Source organism: Vicia villosa, linkage group LG7 (assembly GCF_029867415.1).
Source record: "Vicia villosa cultivar HV-30 ecotype Madison, WI linkage group LG7, Vvil1.0, whole genome shotgun sequence".
Lineage (NCBI taxonomy): Eukaryota > Viridiplantae > Streptophyta > Magnoliopsida > Fabales > Fabaceae > Vicia > Vicia villosa.
Window position 1 is genome coordinate 80,757,129 of NC_081186.1, and position 16,639 is coordinate 80,773,767.

General features: G+C 31.2%; 2 protein-coding genes and 1 long non-coding RNA gene across 4 annotated transcripts; all 3 read left to right on the forward strand.

Moving 5' to 3' along the window:
- The first annotated feature begins 4,268 nt into the window (after window positions 1–4,268).
- Window positions 4,269–6,643, forward strand: LOC131619462 (cucumisin-like). The gene is made up of 2 exons (XM_058890552.1): window positions 4,269–4,284; window positions 6,090–6,643. The coding sequence occupies exons 1-2, from the start codon at window positions 4,269–4,271 to the stop codon at window positions 6,641–6,643; spliced, it is 570 nt and encodes a 189-aa protein (XP_058746535.1).
- A 3,625-nt stretch (window positions 6,644–10,268) lies between these two features.
- On the forward strand, window positions 10,269–13,401 carry LOC131617594 (uncharacterized). Of its 2 annotated transcripts, none has more exons than XR_009288628.1 (4): window positions 10,269–10,382; window positions 11,122–11,312; window positions 12,546–12,657; window positions 12,984–13,401. It is a non-coding gene; the product is annotated as an uncharacterized LOC131617594 (long non-coding RNA). The 2 variants fall into 2 exon arrangements; XR_009288629.1 differs by having other exon boundaries at window positions 11,122–11,307.
- Window positions 13,402–13,404: 3 nt separating this feature from the next.
- LOC131619463 (cucumisin-like) lies at window positions 13,405–14,957 on the forward strand. Its single transcript, XM_058890553.1, has 2 exons — window positions 13,405–13,411; window positions 14,404–14,957. The coding sequence occupies exons 1-2, from the start codon at window positions 13,405–13,407 to the stop codon at window positions 14,955–14,957; spliced, it is 561 nt and encodes a 186-aa protein (XP_058746536.1).
- The last annotated feature ends 1,682 nt before the right edge of the window (window positions 14,958–16,639 follow it).

Sequence of the window (16,639 nt, forward strand, 5' to 3'; positions counted from 1 at the left end):
AGATCGAAGATTAATAATATTTAGAATAATTAAATTATTTTTTAGGTATTTTATTAAAACTTTATTTATAAGTACTATATTTAATTATATTGCTAAGTTTACACTAGGGATGGCAATTTGGCTCATCCCTAGTGGGTACCCACAAAAATATCCACAATGGATAGGGTAAAAACCCGCACTAATGGGTACGGACACTGGCACGGGTAATTACTCACTTAAATAAGCGTGTATGGGTGCGGGTATGAGCAACATAGTATCCAGCCCGCCTCATACCCACACAATATATATATATATATATATATATATATATATATATATATATATATATATATATATATATATATATATATATATATATATATATATATATATATATATATATATATATATATATATATATATATATTTTGATTTATATTATTAAATTAAAATAAATGTATCAATTTTCAAAAATACATGGATGTTAAACCATTACATATGTAACATAAGTGTTCGTTTATTTCATAATTTTACAATAAGTTTTTTGAAAACATTTAAATGTTACTAAAAACTTAAAATGATATGATATTTTATAGTTGATATATTTATTTCTTATTAGAAATGCGGGTAATGGATACGGGTATGGGTACTTACATATCCAAAGGGCACGGGTACGGGTGCCAAAGTTGTTACCCAAGTGGGTATGGGCTCGGGTACGGGGATTTTTTCCAACCGCGGGTATGGGGATGAAAACTATAATACCCTACCCATACCTTGCCCATTGCCATCCCTAGTTTACACTTATATATGTGAGTTTAATTGAAACAATTGAATGACATTATAAATATATATATTTTTCAAATCAATAATAAATCAAATAAGTTTATTGACCATAAATTTTTTGTATACATTTATTATATTTTATAATAAAAAAACTTATTAATTGTAAAAATATATTATTTCCTTAATCATTTACAACTATTAATTTTTACATAACCAAAAATCAACATTACTTTTATAACTATTTTGAATTATTAAAATAATATCTAATATATTAATAGTATTATTTAGGGATATTTCAATTCAATTGAATATAACATATTTGTTACTAAAGAATATAGTCCTTGTTTAATAAGTCTCAAACAAAATTTTTAATATAGAATATAAAAGAAATAATTAATCCTAATGAATTCAAATATTTACTTTATTTATTAATTATTTAGAATATGATATCTAAAATTTCAAATTTATTAAAATATTTAATTTGGTTTATATACTTTATTATCTATGTGAAACTAAAACAATACCACTAAAGTGGAATGAATGTTGATGCATTCTATTATGAAATTCTCTTACACACAAAAATAGATAAAATATTTATTTAGACCTGTAAAGTTTGAACTTAATCTGTAATGATTTACTATATCATCAAGATATCCAAAGATTAACGTTAAAATGAGCTTTCATATAACGTTAATTTTGATGTAATTCAATGACATAGTAAATCATTATAGATTAAGCTCAAACTTTATAGATATGATCTATATGATATTATGTTTCAATCCAACGGTTAAATTTAAAAAATATTAATTCGAGATGTAGTTATTGAACGAGTGTAACTCGTGGTGTAACTCTTCAGGTATAATTTGATCCCTCCTATATATATATATATATGAGTAGGGTTATATTGACTCCAAGAGTAAGTGTTCAACACTTACTCCAAATCATAACTATTGATTATCATTAAATTAAAACCGTTAAATTAATGAAAATCTTAAGATTAATTTGGAGTAAGTATTGAACACTTACTCTTATATATAGCGACGCTAGGGTCCGATGGACGCTTGTCCAGGCTCGGGTCCAATCTTTTAAGCCAATATGTCTAAAAAAACAAAATTTAAAATTTAAAAAAATAAAATGAAAAAACGTATATTAGAAAGAAAAAAATCACAAACTCTTCCGCAAGAATACACCACAGTCAACGACCTTCCATACTTCACCGTCACATGCCGCCTCTTTCACATTTTTAAATATAGCTCTCGTATGATATTTATGTTTGAAGATTTTTTGTGTTGTTGTATTTCATAGGGTGAGTTCTTCTTTTCTTGCTTTTGATTTCATTGTGGTGAGAAGTGACGAAATGGAGATTATTCTGATCCTTTGTTTATTATTTGCTTATGGATCTATGTATTTGTTGTTAGTGTTTGAAGTTAAGCATGTGAATGAAAAGAATAGAGTTTTCGTTTTCTTTGAAAATGAAGAAAAAAGAAGGGTCTGTGGTGTGTTTTGTGGTATTTGGGGATGTTGATTGAATCAAAGTTCTTCTTGATGTTGTTTTATAAACTAGAGAGCATCCACCGCCCCAACTTGTCTTGGTGCGTGTTTTCTTTGTTTAATCTAATTTTTAATTAATTATATAATTATTAAGAAATTAGAATTTTAGGGTAGATTTGGGCCATGGGCCACTCCATCTCTTTTAGCACCCCCAATCCATTAGTTCACTTTCTTTCTTTTAATTTAGTTACTTTATTTGAGTTATTAGTTTTATTTTATTAACTTTATTAAGTTATTTGATTCTTCTCATGTCTTACTGAAAACTTTTTCCCAAGTTTGATGTTGATAACCTTGCTCGCTATGAAGATTTTGTGATGATGATTGTGGAACAATAAGGGATCAATTAGAAATTTATGTTCTTCAAGTGAAAAGAAATGCTTCATTTTCCACTTGTAAAGATGTTCAATGTTTGGCTATGAAGATGGTTCAAATTGAGAAACATTTGGTATTTCCATTGGTTTACAAACTTATTGAATTAGCTTTGATATTACCAGTGTCGACAACATCCGTTGAAAGAGCCTTTTCAACAATGACGATTATCAAGTCTAAATTACGCATTAAGATCAACGATGTGTGGTTCAATGACTTGATGGTAGAGGGAGATATTCAAGTCACTTATGATATTGATATTATTCAAACATTCACGGCAAAGAAGTCTTGGAAAGAACATTTGCCTCGTTGTAAGGTTACCTTTCATCTCTTTTATTCTGTTTGATGACTATTTATATATTATATACAATAAATTTGCGCTATTTAAAATTTTGGCCAAGCTTTATAATTTTTCTGGCACCCGTAGCCGAAATCGGCACCCGAACCCAAACCTAATGTTGTTCGGGTGGCATAATAACACTCACGCTCACACCCGTTGGGTTCGGGTTTTTTCACCCAAACTCGAACCCGCAGCTAAATACATAAAATACATTTTTACAACATTTTTTTTACAACTTTCCATAATATTATATATATATATATTATATATTATGTCCGATTTATTTTTTTATTTCCTTTGAATTGAATGGTTAAAATATTACACACTAAAAACCCTAAACTTTTCATCTTCTCTCCCTAATAATGTGACTTCTAAACAGGACTAAAACAATTCGCATATCGTTGAATTCAACAGACTCTCCAGAAACCAAAATTCAATTGTTTCGAGAATACAAAACGATGGTTTTCAAATTCCCCAATTGTATCTTTTCTCCATTAAAGCTCACCATTTTTCCATAAACCCTACTATCAACGACATTATTTCACCCTATATATTCAACTTTTCTCTCTCCAACACTTCACTCTCTCCCTCTCTTAAAAATGTCTCCCATAACAGCATTTGGATCCTCTGCAGCTCAATGTGTCCTTCTGCTCATTCTGCTTTAATCTAAACCTTTATTAATGAGTAGTTCAATTAACCTATATGAATAATCATAATTGCTATCTCTACAACGTGCGCTAAATAGATGATAACCGTAGTTTCCCTCACCGACTCCTGCCCTTAACTATATTATATTTTACAGGCCTAATAATAGCCTGCCTGTGTTAATATCTATCTATTAAGTTAATAGAGAGAAAGTAAAATAGGAATTTCATATCTTTTCACTCCTAGTACATACCTTCCACTCCTTTTCATATTATTTCTTATTTAAGCTTCTCCCTGTTTAAGTTCAACCACTATGACATTGTTTCTAGAAGAAATCCTTAGTATTTTGTTTTTACAAAAGCAATAGTTCAGTCACATGATTTCCAAGTTCCAAATCCATACTGAGTATTTTATTTTCGTTCCCTTTATCAAGTCTGTTAGGCTTGTTAATGAAAGATTTGAATTGAATAGTTGTTGCAATTAGAAGCCTTTGTTGAGTTCATAGTCACTTAGGATATTCACATTCAGTGTGTTGTCTCATCGGTTATATCTGTATTTCTGCAGTGCTGGAATCGGTGTTTTAAATGTAGCAAGAAAAACAATGGCAAGAATGCTGGGTAATAACAAAGTCGCTATTTAGAGTGCAAAGAGTCAATTTTGGGTTGTTGTTGCAAAGGTATTGTATATTTTGATGATGTCCATATTAAAATAGTTCAGTTCTTTGTAGTTGTAAATTTTGTTTCTGATAGGAAACATGAATTTCTACATAGTTTATATTCAATTGAATTCTAGTATATGTATTTTTGGGGGGTTGACTTTCATAACCTTGTCATGCTGCAATGTATGAGGCTTAGAAACTCCATTAAATATTTGAGAAATCAACTATTTTACCTGAATGATATCATAATATGTAAATAAGGATTCAAACTTGCCGAGAGAGATAAAATTTATGTTTTGTTAAACTTTCGTTTAGGCTGAGTGGCTTTATATTCTTAATGCCAGTGAATACTTTGTCCTAGTAATATTTGATGCTGGGGGAATCGATGCACCAATTCTACAAGAATTACTGGATTTTATTGATATTTTTAGTCCTAATGAAAGTGAACTTGGTCGGGTCGCCTTACAGGAATGCCAACCGAAAGTTTTGAAGACATTACGCAGGCTGCTCTGAAATGCCATAAATTGTAAGTTCAAGTAGTACCGTAGGGATAGAGCAGTGGAACAAAGACAATGTGTGGAATTGGTGGAGTTGTCATTGGAACACAACAAGCTTGTTCGGCCTCTTCTTGACTTCAGGATTTTGAGTTAAATGGTTTTTGTGAATTTGTTTGGACTTCATGTAAAGTATATGATTTTGTTAATTGTTCTTTGCTTCAAATATCTAATCAGTTTTGTTAGTTGTTGTCAACTAGTGAATACATTTATGGGTTGTATGTTGATATTCTTTTCTTGATTACTACATAATTCTTCCTTATTTTTTTGTGTAAGATTTTATAGTATTTAAAATATTATTCTTAGTACAAGAAATAAGAAGAAATGTGATAACTAAAATTGGGTGTAATCTAGCATATGAAATAGGGTATAAATGAAATTAAATATAATATAATTTGTTCATTCATAAAGGGTGTAAATTATATTTAAAAAGGGTGTAACTAAGAATGTATTTACACTCGATTTTTATTAAAATAGAGTGTAATAAAGAAAGTATCTATACCCGATTTTTATTACAATATGTTGTAATTAAGAACGTATTTACACCCGATTTTTATTAAAATTGGGTGTAATTAAGAACGTAATTACACCGGATTTTTATTAAAACAGGGTGTTATTAAGAACGTATTTACATCCTATTTTTATTAAAACATGGTGTAATTAAGAGTGTATTTACACCCGATTTTTATTAAAACAGGATGTAATTAAAAATGTAATTACACCCGATTTTTGTTAAAATAAGGTGTAACGTAGAACATATTTACACCAAATATATTTAAAATGGGGTGTAATTAAGAACGTATTTACACCCGATTTTAATTAAAATAAGATGTAATTAAGAAAGTATTTACACTCGTTTTAAACGGGTATAAATTCGTTAGACATTTCTCACCCGATAGATATACACCCGATTTTTTTTATAAATAATGAGTGTAAATTTAATAAAAAACAGGTGTAAATTAACATTTTTGTACTAGTGTCACCTCAATCAATATACTGTGTATCAAGAAAAAAGAAAACTTAGCACATGCTTAGATTTAATTAGTATTTTAATAGAACTAAATTGGTTTATTTAAAATGATAAACAATTGAGAAACTACCTCTGGAAAAAAGAATATGCCATGATTTAGGTTTATTTCATTATTGGTGAGAAAAATGTACTTGGTATGTTTTAAACTAACGAAACTAATATAAAAAAATTGTGTTGCAGCAAAACAAATGAGCCCAGACTGTGACGCAGAATTTGCGTATGGAGCCGGACAAATTAACCCTATAAAGGCTTTATATCCTGGTTTAGTGTATGATGCAAATGAAGAAGACTACATTAAGTTTTTATGTGATCAAGGTTTAAATATGTCTATGTTACTCCAAATCACAGAGAGTATAGTCGATTGCCCTGAGAGAGGACATATGACACCAAGAAACTTAAATTATCCTTCTTTTGCTTTCAAAGTCCCCCGGATTAAACATCACTTGAATGCACGCTTCAAAAGAATAGTTACAGATGTAGGGTTACCTATGTCTACATATAGAGCATTTGTAACCGCTCCAAAAGAACTTAACATTTCAGTGACCGCCAACGTTTTATCATTCACACCATTGGGAGAAAAACAAAATTTTATTACTATAAATGGGAAATTGAAGAAGTCAATTGGCTCAGCTTCTTTGACATGGGGCGATGGTAAATATCAAGTGAGGAGTCCTATTGTTGTGTTTTATGAGCGCGAGCGGTGGAAGGAAAGGGTGCCAATTTATATAGGATAGATTACATATAGATTGTAATTTTTAATTTACTATTTTTTTATTATTATTTTTAAATAAATTGTTTACTTTGATCAAAATAAAAATTTAATTGCATATTTATTTATTTTTTACAATAATAATACCTGGTTAAAAAATATTATAGGGGATCTTTTTACTTTTTATTTATCTTTCACTAAATTTTAGCTCTTTTATTTCTGTTGAAATTGCTACAAATTTCTAGAATATTCTAAATATAATATGTATGAAAATGGTAGAATATCCTAGAATTATAGTGTATAAGAATGTGGTAGAATAATCTAGAACTATAGTGTTAATGGACATGGTAGATCAATCTAGAATTGTAAGTGTATGTAAAATATAGAATAACCTAGAACCATCATGATACTAATCTATCACGAGAATTCTAGAAAGAACTAAGGAGATATAGAAATATTCACCAAAATTGAGAACTTGAGCTTATAAATAGGCAAATGATATCTTGTAATTGATCATCCAAGAAATCAATGACATAGTCTTCTTTCTAAACATCTCTCTAAAACTACCTTTTATCAACTATGAACTAATCAACTACTAACAGTGTTATCAAAGCTACGTTCGGTCATACATTGGGCGTAGTTATATTACCTACCTATCATTCCAAAATCCTCCCAACTACTTCAAAAATTTCCTTTGTACTATTAACCCAATCCAAAAACAATTTATAAGCTATGGATAACACCACTCAATCATCATCTATTTCTGTCCCTATTTTCAATGGTGAAAATTATGATTTCAGACGTGTTAAAATGGAAACATTTATTTCATCTTAAGAGTTATGGGACATAGTAGAAGAAGGTTTCACTGTTCCCGCAGATACTTCAACTCTTAATGCAACTCAAGAAAAGGAGTTGAAGAAAAATAAACAGAAAAATTCAAAGGCGTTGTTCACTTTATAACAAGCCGTGACTGATGCAATTTTTCTAAGAAGTATGGGAGCTAAGATTGGAAAAGATGCATGGAACACATTGAAGGAGTTTCAAGGAAGTGATAAGTTACGTGCCGTTAAACTTCAATCTCTAAGAAGAGATTTTGAACTATTGAAGATGAATGATTTTGAGACAATTAAAGATTACTATTCTAAAGTAAAAGAAATAGTTAATCAAATGAGAGCTTTTGGGGATGATATTCTTGACAAGAAAATTGTTGAGAAAATTCTAATTACTATGCCCCCAAAGTTTGACCCAATCGTGACAATGATTGAGGAAACAAAAGATTTGTCCACTGTACCTTTATCAGAATTACTGGGCTCTCTTGAAGCATATGAGCAAAGACTGAATAGGCATAAAGAATATACGCTTGAAAATTCCTTCCGATCAAAGCTCAAAGTTTGGCCCTAAAATAAAGAAGATGAAGGAAAAAAGAGTTATGGAGAAACTTCTAGAAGAAGAGAAGCTTCTAGAAATTTCTTTAAGAACAAGCCAGATAAATATCCTTCATGCAATATATGCAAAAGACCAGGCCACACAGAGAAAAATTGTTGGTACCGTAATATGCCACAATGCAACCATTGCAAGAAGTTCGGGCACATAAAGAAAATTTGTCGCAACAAAGATAGGCATCAAGCTAATATAACAAAGGAGCGTGATCAAGAACAATGTATGTTCTATGCCACTCAAGACTCAATGAAAGAAAAAGGAGAAAGTTGGTACTTGGATAGTGGATGTAGCAATCAGATGGCCAAGGATGAAACTATTTTCAAAAGCAATGACGAGTCTGTCAAAGTGAAAGTCCGACTGGGAAATGGAAGTGTGGTTGAATCAAAAGGAAAAGTTATTGTCATGGTGGACACTGATAAAGGTACGCAACTCATCCATGATGTCTTACTAGTTCCCAGCCTAAAAGAAAATCTTCTAAGCATTGGTCAAATGATGGAGAGAGGCTATACACTTCACTTTGATGGAGGTGTATGCAAAATATTAGACAACAAAAATAAAAGGGCCGAGATTGCCCAAGTGAAGATGAATAAAAGCAATATAAGCTTCCCGCTAAATTTAAAATATGCAACTAACATTGCCATGAAAGTACAAGTTGACGATTCATGGCTCTGGCATCGAAGATTTGGCCACTTCAACACACATGCCTTAAAGTTGTTACATGAGAAGAACATGATGAGAGGTCTTCCAAGCATAAAGGAGAACAATGAAGTGTGTGAAGGGCGTCTCCTCGGTAAGCAACACCAATTTCCATTTTCAACAGGTGGAACATGGAGAGCGAAAAACACGTTGGAGCTGATACATACTGGCGTATGTGGACCGATGAGGACGCCATCACATTAGAACAATAGATACTTTATACTCTTCATTGACGACTTCTCTAGAAGTACATGGGTCTATTTCCTAAAAGAAAAATCAGAAGTCTTTGGAGTATTCAAAAAATTCAAGGCCCTTGCGGAAAATCAAAGTGGAAAACGGATAAAAGTACTAAGTGATCATGGCAAAGAGTACACCTCTCGCGAGTTTAAAATTTTTTGCGAGGATGGAGGCATAGATCAATAACTTACAGTCGCATATTCACCTCAACAAAATGGTGTGTCTGATAGAAATAATCGCACAGTTATGTTGATGTCTAGATCGATGCTCAAGGAGAAGGGATTGCCTAACACTTTCTGGGCTGAAGCAGTATACACTGCTGTTTACATACTCAATAGATGTCCAACTAAGGCAGTACAAGATAAGACTCCAATTTAAGCCTGGAACGGGAAGAAGCCATCAGCAAAGCACCTAAGGGTCTTTGGATCTATATGCTACATTCATATTTCAGACGTGAAGAGGCATAAGCTTGAAGACAAGAGTATACGAGGTATCTTCCTGAGGTATAGCAGAATCTCTAAGGGCTACCGTGTCTACAACTTGCAAATTAAAAAACTCATCATCAGTCGAGATGTTGAAGTTGATGAGAATGATTCTTGGAATTGGGATGAAGAAAAAGTGGAGAAGAACATCCTTATACCACCTCAACTACCTCAAGAAGAACCCGGGGATGAAGAACCTGAGGACGAAGAATCAATATATATATATATATATATATATATATATATATATATATATATATATATATATATATATATATATATATATATATATATATTAATTTTGATGTAATTCAATGACATAGTAAATCATTATAGATTAAGCTCAAACTTTATAGATATGATCTATATGATATTATGTTTCAATCCAACGGTTAAATTTAAAAAATATTAATTCGAGATGTAGTTATTGAACGAGTGTAACTCGTGGTGTAACTCTTCAGGTATAATTTGATCCCTCCTATATATATATATATGAGTAGGGTTATATTGACTCCAAGAGTAAGTGTTCAACACTTACTCCAAATCATAACTATTGATTATCATTAAATTAAAACCGTTAAATTAATGAAAATCTTAAGATTAATTTGGAGTAAGTATTGAACACTTACTCTTATATATAGCGACGCTAGGGTCCGATGGACGCTTGTCCAGGCTCGGGTCCAATCTTTTAAGCCAATATGTCTAAAAAAACAAAATTTAAAATTTAAAAAAATAAAATGAAAAAACGTATATTAGAAAGAAAAAAATCACAAACTCTTCCGCAAGAATACACCACAGTCAACGACCTTCCATACTTCACCGTCACATGCCGCCTCTTTCACATTTTTAAATATAGCTCTCGTATGATATTTATGTTTGAAGATTTTTTGTGTTGTTGTATTTCATAGGGTGAGTTCTTCTTTTCTTGCTTTTGATTTCATTGTGGTGAGAAGTGACGAAATGGAGATTATTCTGATCCTTTGTTTATTATTTGCTTATGGATCTATGTATTTGTTGTTAGTGTTTGAAGTTAAGCATGTGAATGAAAAGAATAGAGTTTTCGTTTTCTTTGAAAATGAAGAAAAAAGAAGGGTCTGTGGTGTGTTTTGTGGTATTTGGGGATGTTGATTGAATCAAAGTTCTTCTTGATGTTGTTTTATAAACTAGAGAGCATCCACCGCCCCAACTTGTCTTGGTGCGTGTTTTCTTTGTTTAATCTAATTTTTAATTAATTATATAATTATTAAGAAATTAGAATTTTAGGGTAGATTTGGGCCATGGGCCACTCCATCTCTTTTAGCACCCCCAATCCATTAGTTCACTTTCTTTCTTTTAATTTAGTTACTTTATTTGAGTTATTAGTTTTATTTTATTAACTTTATTAAGTTATTTGATTCTTCTCATGTCTTACTGAAAACTTTTTCCCAAGTTTGATGTTGATAACCTTGCTCGCTATGAAGATTTTGTGATGATGATTGTGGAACAATAAGGGATCAATTAGAAATTTATGTTCTTCAAGTGAAAAGAAATGCTTCATTTTCCACTTGTAAAGATGTTCAATGTTTGGCTATGAAGATGGTTCAAATTGAGAAACATTTGGTATTTCCATTGGTTTACAAACTTATTGAATTAGCTTTGATATTACCAGTGTCGACAACATCCGTTGAAAGAGCCTTTTCAACAATGACGATTATCAAGTCTAAATTACGCATTAAGATCAACGATGTGTGGTTCAATGACTTGATGGTAGAGGGAGATATTCAAGTCACTTATGATATTGATATTATTCAAACATTCACGGCAAAGAAGTCTCGGAAAGAACATTTGCCTCGTTGTAAGGTTACCTTTCATCTCTTTTATTCTGTTTGATGACTATTTATATATTATATACAATAAATTTGCGCTATTTAAAATTTTGGCCAAGCTTTATAATTTTTCTGGCACCCGTAGCCGAAATCGGCACCCGAACCCAAACCTAATGTTGTTCGGGTGGCATAATAACACTCACGCTCACACCCGTTGGGTTCGGGTTTTTTCACCCAAACTCGAACCCGCAGCTAAATACATAAAATACATTTTTACAACATTTTTTTTACAACTTTCCATAATATTATATATATATATATTATATATTATGTCCGATTTATTTTTTTATTTCCTTTGAATTGAATGGTTAAAATATTACACACTAAAAACCCTAAACTTTTCATCTTCTCTCCCTAATAATGTGACTTCTAAACAGGACTAAAACAATTCGCATATCGTTGAATTCAACAGACTCTCCAGAAACCAAAATTCAATTGTTTCGAGAATACAAAACGATGGTTTTCAAATTCCCCAATTGTATCTTTTCTCCATTAAAGCTCACCATTTTTCCATAAACCCTACTATCAACGACATTATTTCACCCTATATATTCAACTTTTCTCTCTCCAACACTTCACTCTCTCCCTCTCTTAAAAATGTCTCCCATAACAGCATTTGGATCCTCTGCAGCTCAATGTGTCCTTCTGCTCATTCTGCTTTAATCTAAACCTTTATTAATGAGTAGTTCAATTAACCTATATGAATAATCATAATTGCTATCTCTACAACGTGCGCTAAATAGATGATAACCGTAGTTTCCCTCACCGACTCCTGCCCTTAACTATATTATATTTTACAGGCCTAATAATAGCCTGCCTGTGTTAATATCTATCTATTAAGTTAATAGAGAGAAAGTAAAATAGGAATTTCATATCTTTTCACTCCTAGTACATACCTTCCACTCCTTTTCATATTATTTCTTATTTAAGCTTCTCCCTGTTTAAGTTCAACCACTATGACATTGTTTCTAGAAGAAATCCTTAGTATTTTGTTTTTACAAAAGCAATAGTTCAGTCACATGATTTCCAAGTTCCAAATCCATACTGAGTATTTTATTTTCGTTCCCTTTATCAAGTCTGTTAGGCTTGTTAATGAAAGATTTGAATTGAATAGTTGTTGCAATTAGAAGCCTTTGTTGAGTTCATAGTCACTTAGGATATTCACATTCAGTGTGTTGTCTCATCGGTTATATCTGTATTTCTGCAGTGCTGGAATCGGTGTTTTAAATGTAGCAAGAAAAACAATGGCAAGAATGCTGGGTAATAACAAAGTCGCTATTTAGAGTGCAAAGAGTCAATTTTGGGTTGTTGTTGCAAAGGTATTGTATATTTTGATGATGTCCATATTAAAATAGTTCAGTTCTTTGTAGTTGTAAATTTTGTTTCTGATAGGAAACATGAATTTCTACATAGTTTATATTCAATTGAATTCTAGTATATGTATTTTTGGGGGGTTGACTTTCATAACCTTGTCATGCTGCAATGTATGAGGCTTAGAAACTCCATTAAATATTTGAGAAATCAACTATTTTACCTGAATGATATCATAATATGTAAATAAGGATTCAAACTTGCCGAGAGAGATAAAATTTATGTTTTGTTAAACTTTCGTTTAGGCTGAGTGGCTTTATATTCTTAATGCCAGTGAATACTTTGTCCTAGTAATATTTGATGCTGGGGGAATCGATGCACCAATTCTACAAGAATTACTGGATTTTATTGATATTTTTAGTCCTAATGAAAGTGAACTTGGTCGGGTCGCCTTACAGGAATGCCAACCGAAAGTTTTGAAGACATTACGCAGGCTGCTCTGAAATGCCATAAATTGTAAGTTCAAGTAGTACCGTAGGGATAGAGCAGTGGAACAAAGACAATGTGTGGAATTGGTGGAGTTGTCATTGGAACACAACAAGCTTGTTCGGCCTCTTCTTGACTTCAGGATTTTGAGTTAAATGGTTTTTGTGAATTTGTTTGGACTTCATGTAAAGTATATGATTTTGTTAATTGTTCTTTGCTTCAAATATCTAATCAGTTTTGTTAGTTGTTGTCAACTAGTGAATACATTTATGGGTTGTATGTTGATATTCTTTTCTTGATTACTACATAATTCTTCCTTATTTTTTTGTGTAAGATTTTATAGTATTTAAAATATTATTCTTAGTACAAGAAATAAGAAGAAATGTGATAACTAAAATTGGGTGTAATCTAGCATATGAAATAGGGTATAAATGAAATTAAATATAATATAATTTGTTCATTCATAAAGGGTGTAAATTATATTTAAAAAGGGTGTAACTAAGAATGTATTTACACTCGATTTTTATTAAAATAGAGTGTAATAAAGAAAGTATCTATACCCGATTTTTATTACAATATGTTGTAATTAAGAACGTATTTACACCCGATTTTTATTAAAATTGGGTGTAATTAAGAACGTAATTACACCGGATTTTTATTAAAACAGGGTGTTATTAAGAACGTATTTACATCCTATTTTTATTAAAACATGGTGTAATTAAGAGTGTATTTACACCCGATTTTTATTAAAACAGGATGTAATTAAAAATGTAATTACACCCGATTTTTGTTAAAATAAGGTGTAACGTAGAACATATTTACACCAAATATATTTAAAATGGGGTGTAATTAAGAACGTATTTACACCCGATTTTAATTAAAATAAGATGTAATTAAGAAAGTATTTACACTCGTTTTAAACGGGTATAAATTCGTTAGACATTTCTCACCCGATAGATATACACCCGATTTTTTTTATAAATAATGAGTGTAAATTTAATAAAAAACAGGTGTAAATTAACATTTTTGTACTAGTGTCACCTCAATCAATATACTGTGTATCAAGAAAAAAGAAAACTTAGCACATGCTTAGATTTAATTAGTATTTTAATAGAACTAAATTGGTTTATTTAAAATGATAAACAATTGAGAAACTACCTCTGGAAAAAAGAATATGCCATGATTTAGGTTTATTTCATTATTGGTGAGAAAAATGTACTTGGTATGTTTTAAACTAACGAAACTAATATAAAAAAATTGTGTTGCAGCAAAACAAATGAGCCCAGACTGTGACGCAGAATTTGCGTATGGAGCCGGACAAATTAACCCTATAAAGGCTTTATATCCTGGTTTAGTGTATGATGCAAATGAAGAAGACTACATTAAGTTTTTATGTGATCAAGGTTTAAATATGTCTATGTTACTCCAAATCACAGAGAGTATAGTCGATTGCCCTGAGAGAGGACATATGACACCAAGAAACTTAAATTATCCTTCTTTTGCTTTCAAAGTCCCCCGGATTAAACATCACTTGAATGCACGCTTCAAAAGAATAGTTACAGATGTAGGGTTACCTATGTCTACATATAGAGCATTTGTAACCGCTCCAAAAGAACTTAACATTTCAGTGACCGCCAACGTTTTATCATTCACACCATTGGGAGAAAAACAAAATTTTATTACTATAAATGGGAAATTGAAGAAGTCAATTGGCTCAGCTTCTTTGACATGGGGCGATGGTAAATATCAAGTGAGGAGTCCTATTGTTGTGTTTTATGAGCGCGAGCGGTGGAAGGAAAGGGTGCCAATTTATATAGGATAGATTACATATAGATTGTAATTTTTAATTTACTATTTTTTTATTATTATTTTTAAATAAATTGTTTACTTTGATCAAAATAAAAATTTAATTGCATATTTATTTATTTTTTACAATAATAATACCTGGTTAAAAAATATTATAGGGGATCTTTTTACTTTTTATTTATCTTTCACTAAATTTTAGCTCTTTTATTTCTGTTGAAATTGCTACAAATTTCTAGAATATTCTAAATATAATATGTATGAAAATGGTAGAATATCCTAGAATTATAGTGTATAAGAATGTGGTAGAATAATCTAGAACTATAGTGTTAATGGACATGGTAGATCAATCTAGAATTGTAAGTGTATGTAAAATATAGAATAACCTAGAACCATCATGATACTAATCTATCACGAGAATTCTAGAAAGAACTAAGGAGATATAGAAATATTCACCAAAATTGAGAACTTGAGCTTATAAATAGGCAAATGATATCTTGTAATTGATCATCCAAGAAATCAATGACATAGTCTTCTTTCTAAACATCTCTCTAAAACTACCTTTTATCAACTATGAACTAATCAACTACTAACAGTGTTATCAAAGCTACGTTCGGTCATACATTGGGCGTAGTTATATTACCTACCTATCATTCCAAAATCCTCCCAACTACTTCAAAAATTTCCTTTGTACTATTAACCCAATCCAAAAACAATTTATAAGCTATGGATAACACCACTCAATCATCATCTATTTCTGTCCCTATTTTCAATGGTGAAAATTATGATTTCAGACGTGTTAAAATGGAAACATTTATTTCATCTTAAGAGTTATGGGACATAGTAGAAGAAGGTTTCACTGTTCCCGCAGATACTTCAACTCTTAATGCAACTCAAGAAAAGGAGTTGAAGAAAAATAAACAGAAAAATTCAAAGGCGTTGTTCACTTTATAACAAGCCGTGACTGATGCAATTTTTCTAAGAAGTATGGGAGCTAAGATTGGAAAAGATGCATGGAACACATTGAAGGAGTTTCAAGGAAGTGATAAGTTACGTGCCGTTAAACTTCAATCTCTAAGAAGAGATTTTGAACTATTGAAGATGAATGATTTTGAGACAATTAAAGATTACTATTCTAAAGTAAAAGAAATAGTTAATCAAATGAGAGCTTTTGGGGATGATATTCTTGACAAGAAAATTGTTGAGAAAATTCTAATTACTATGCCCCCAAAGTTTGACCCAATCGTGACAATGATTGAGGAAACAAAAGATTTGTCCACTGTACCTTTATCAGAATTACTGGGCTCTCTTGAAGCATATGAGCAAAGACTGAATAGGCATAAAGAATATACGCTTGAAAATTCCTTCCGATCAAAGCTCAAAGTTTGGCCCTAAAATAAAGAAGATGAAGGAAAAAAGAGTTATGGAGAAACTTCTAGAAGAAGAGAAGCTTCTAGAAATTTCTTTAAGAACAAGCCAGATAAATATCCTTCATGCAATATATGCAAAAGACCAGGCCACACAGAGAAAAATTGTTGGTACCGTAATATGCCACAATGCAACCATTGCAAGAAGTTCGGGCACATAAAGAAAATTTGTCGCAACAAAGATAGGCATCAAGCTAATATAACAAAGGAGCGTGATCAAGAACAATGTATGTTCTATGCCACTCAAGACTCAATGAAAGAAAAAGGAGAAAGT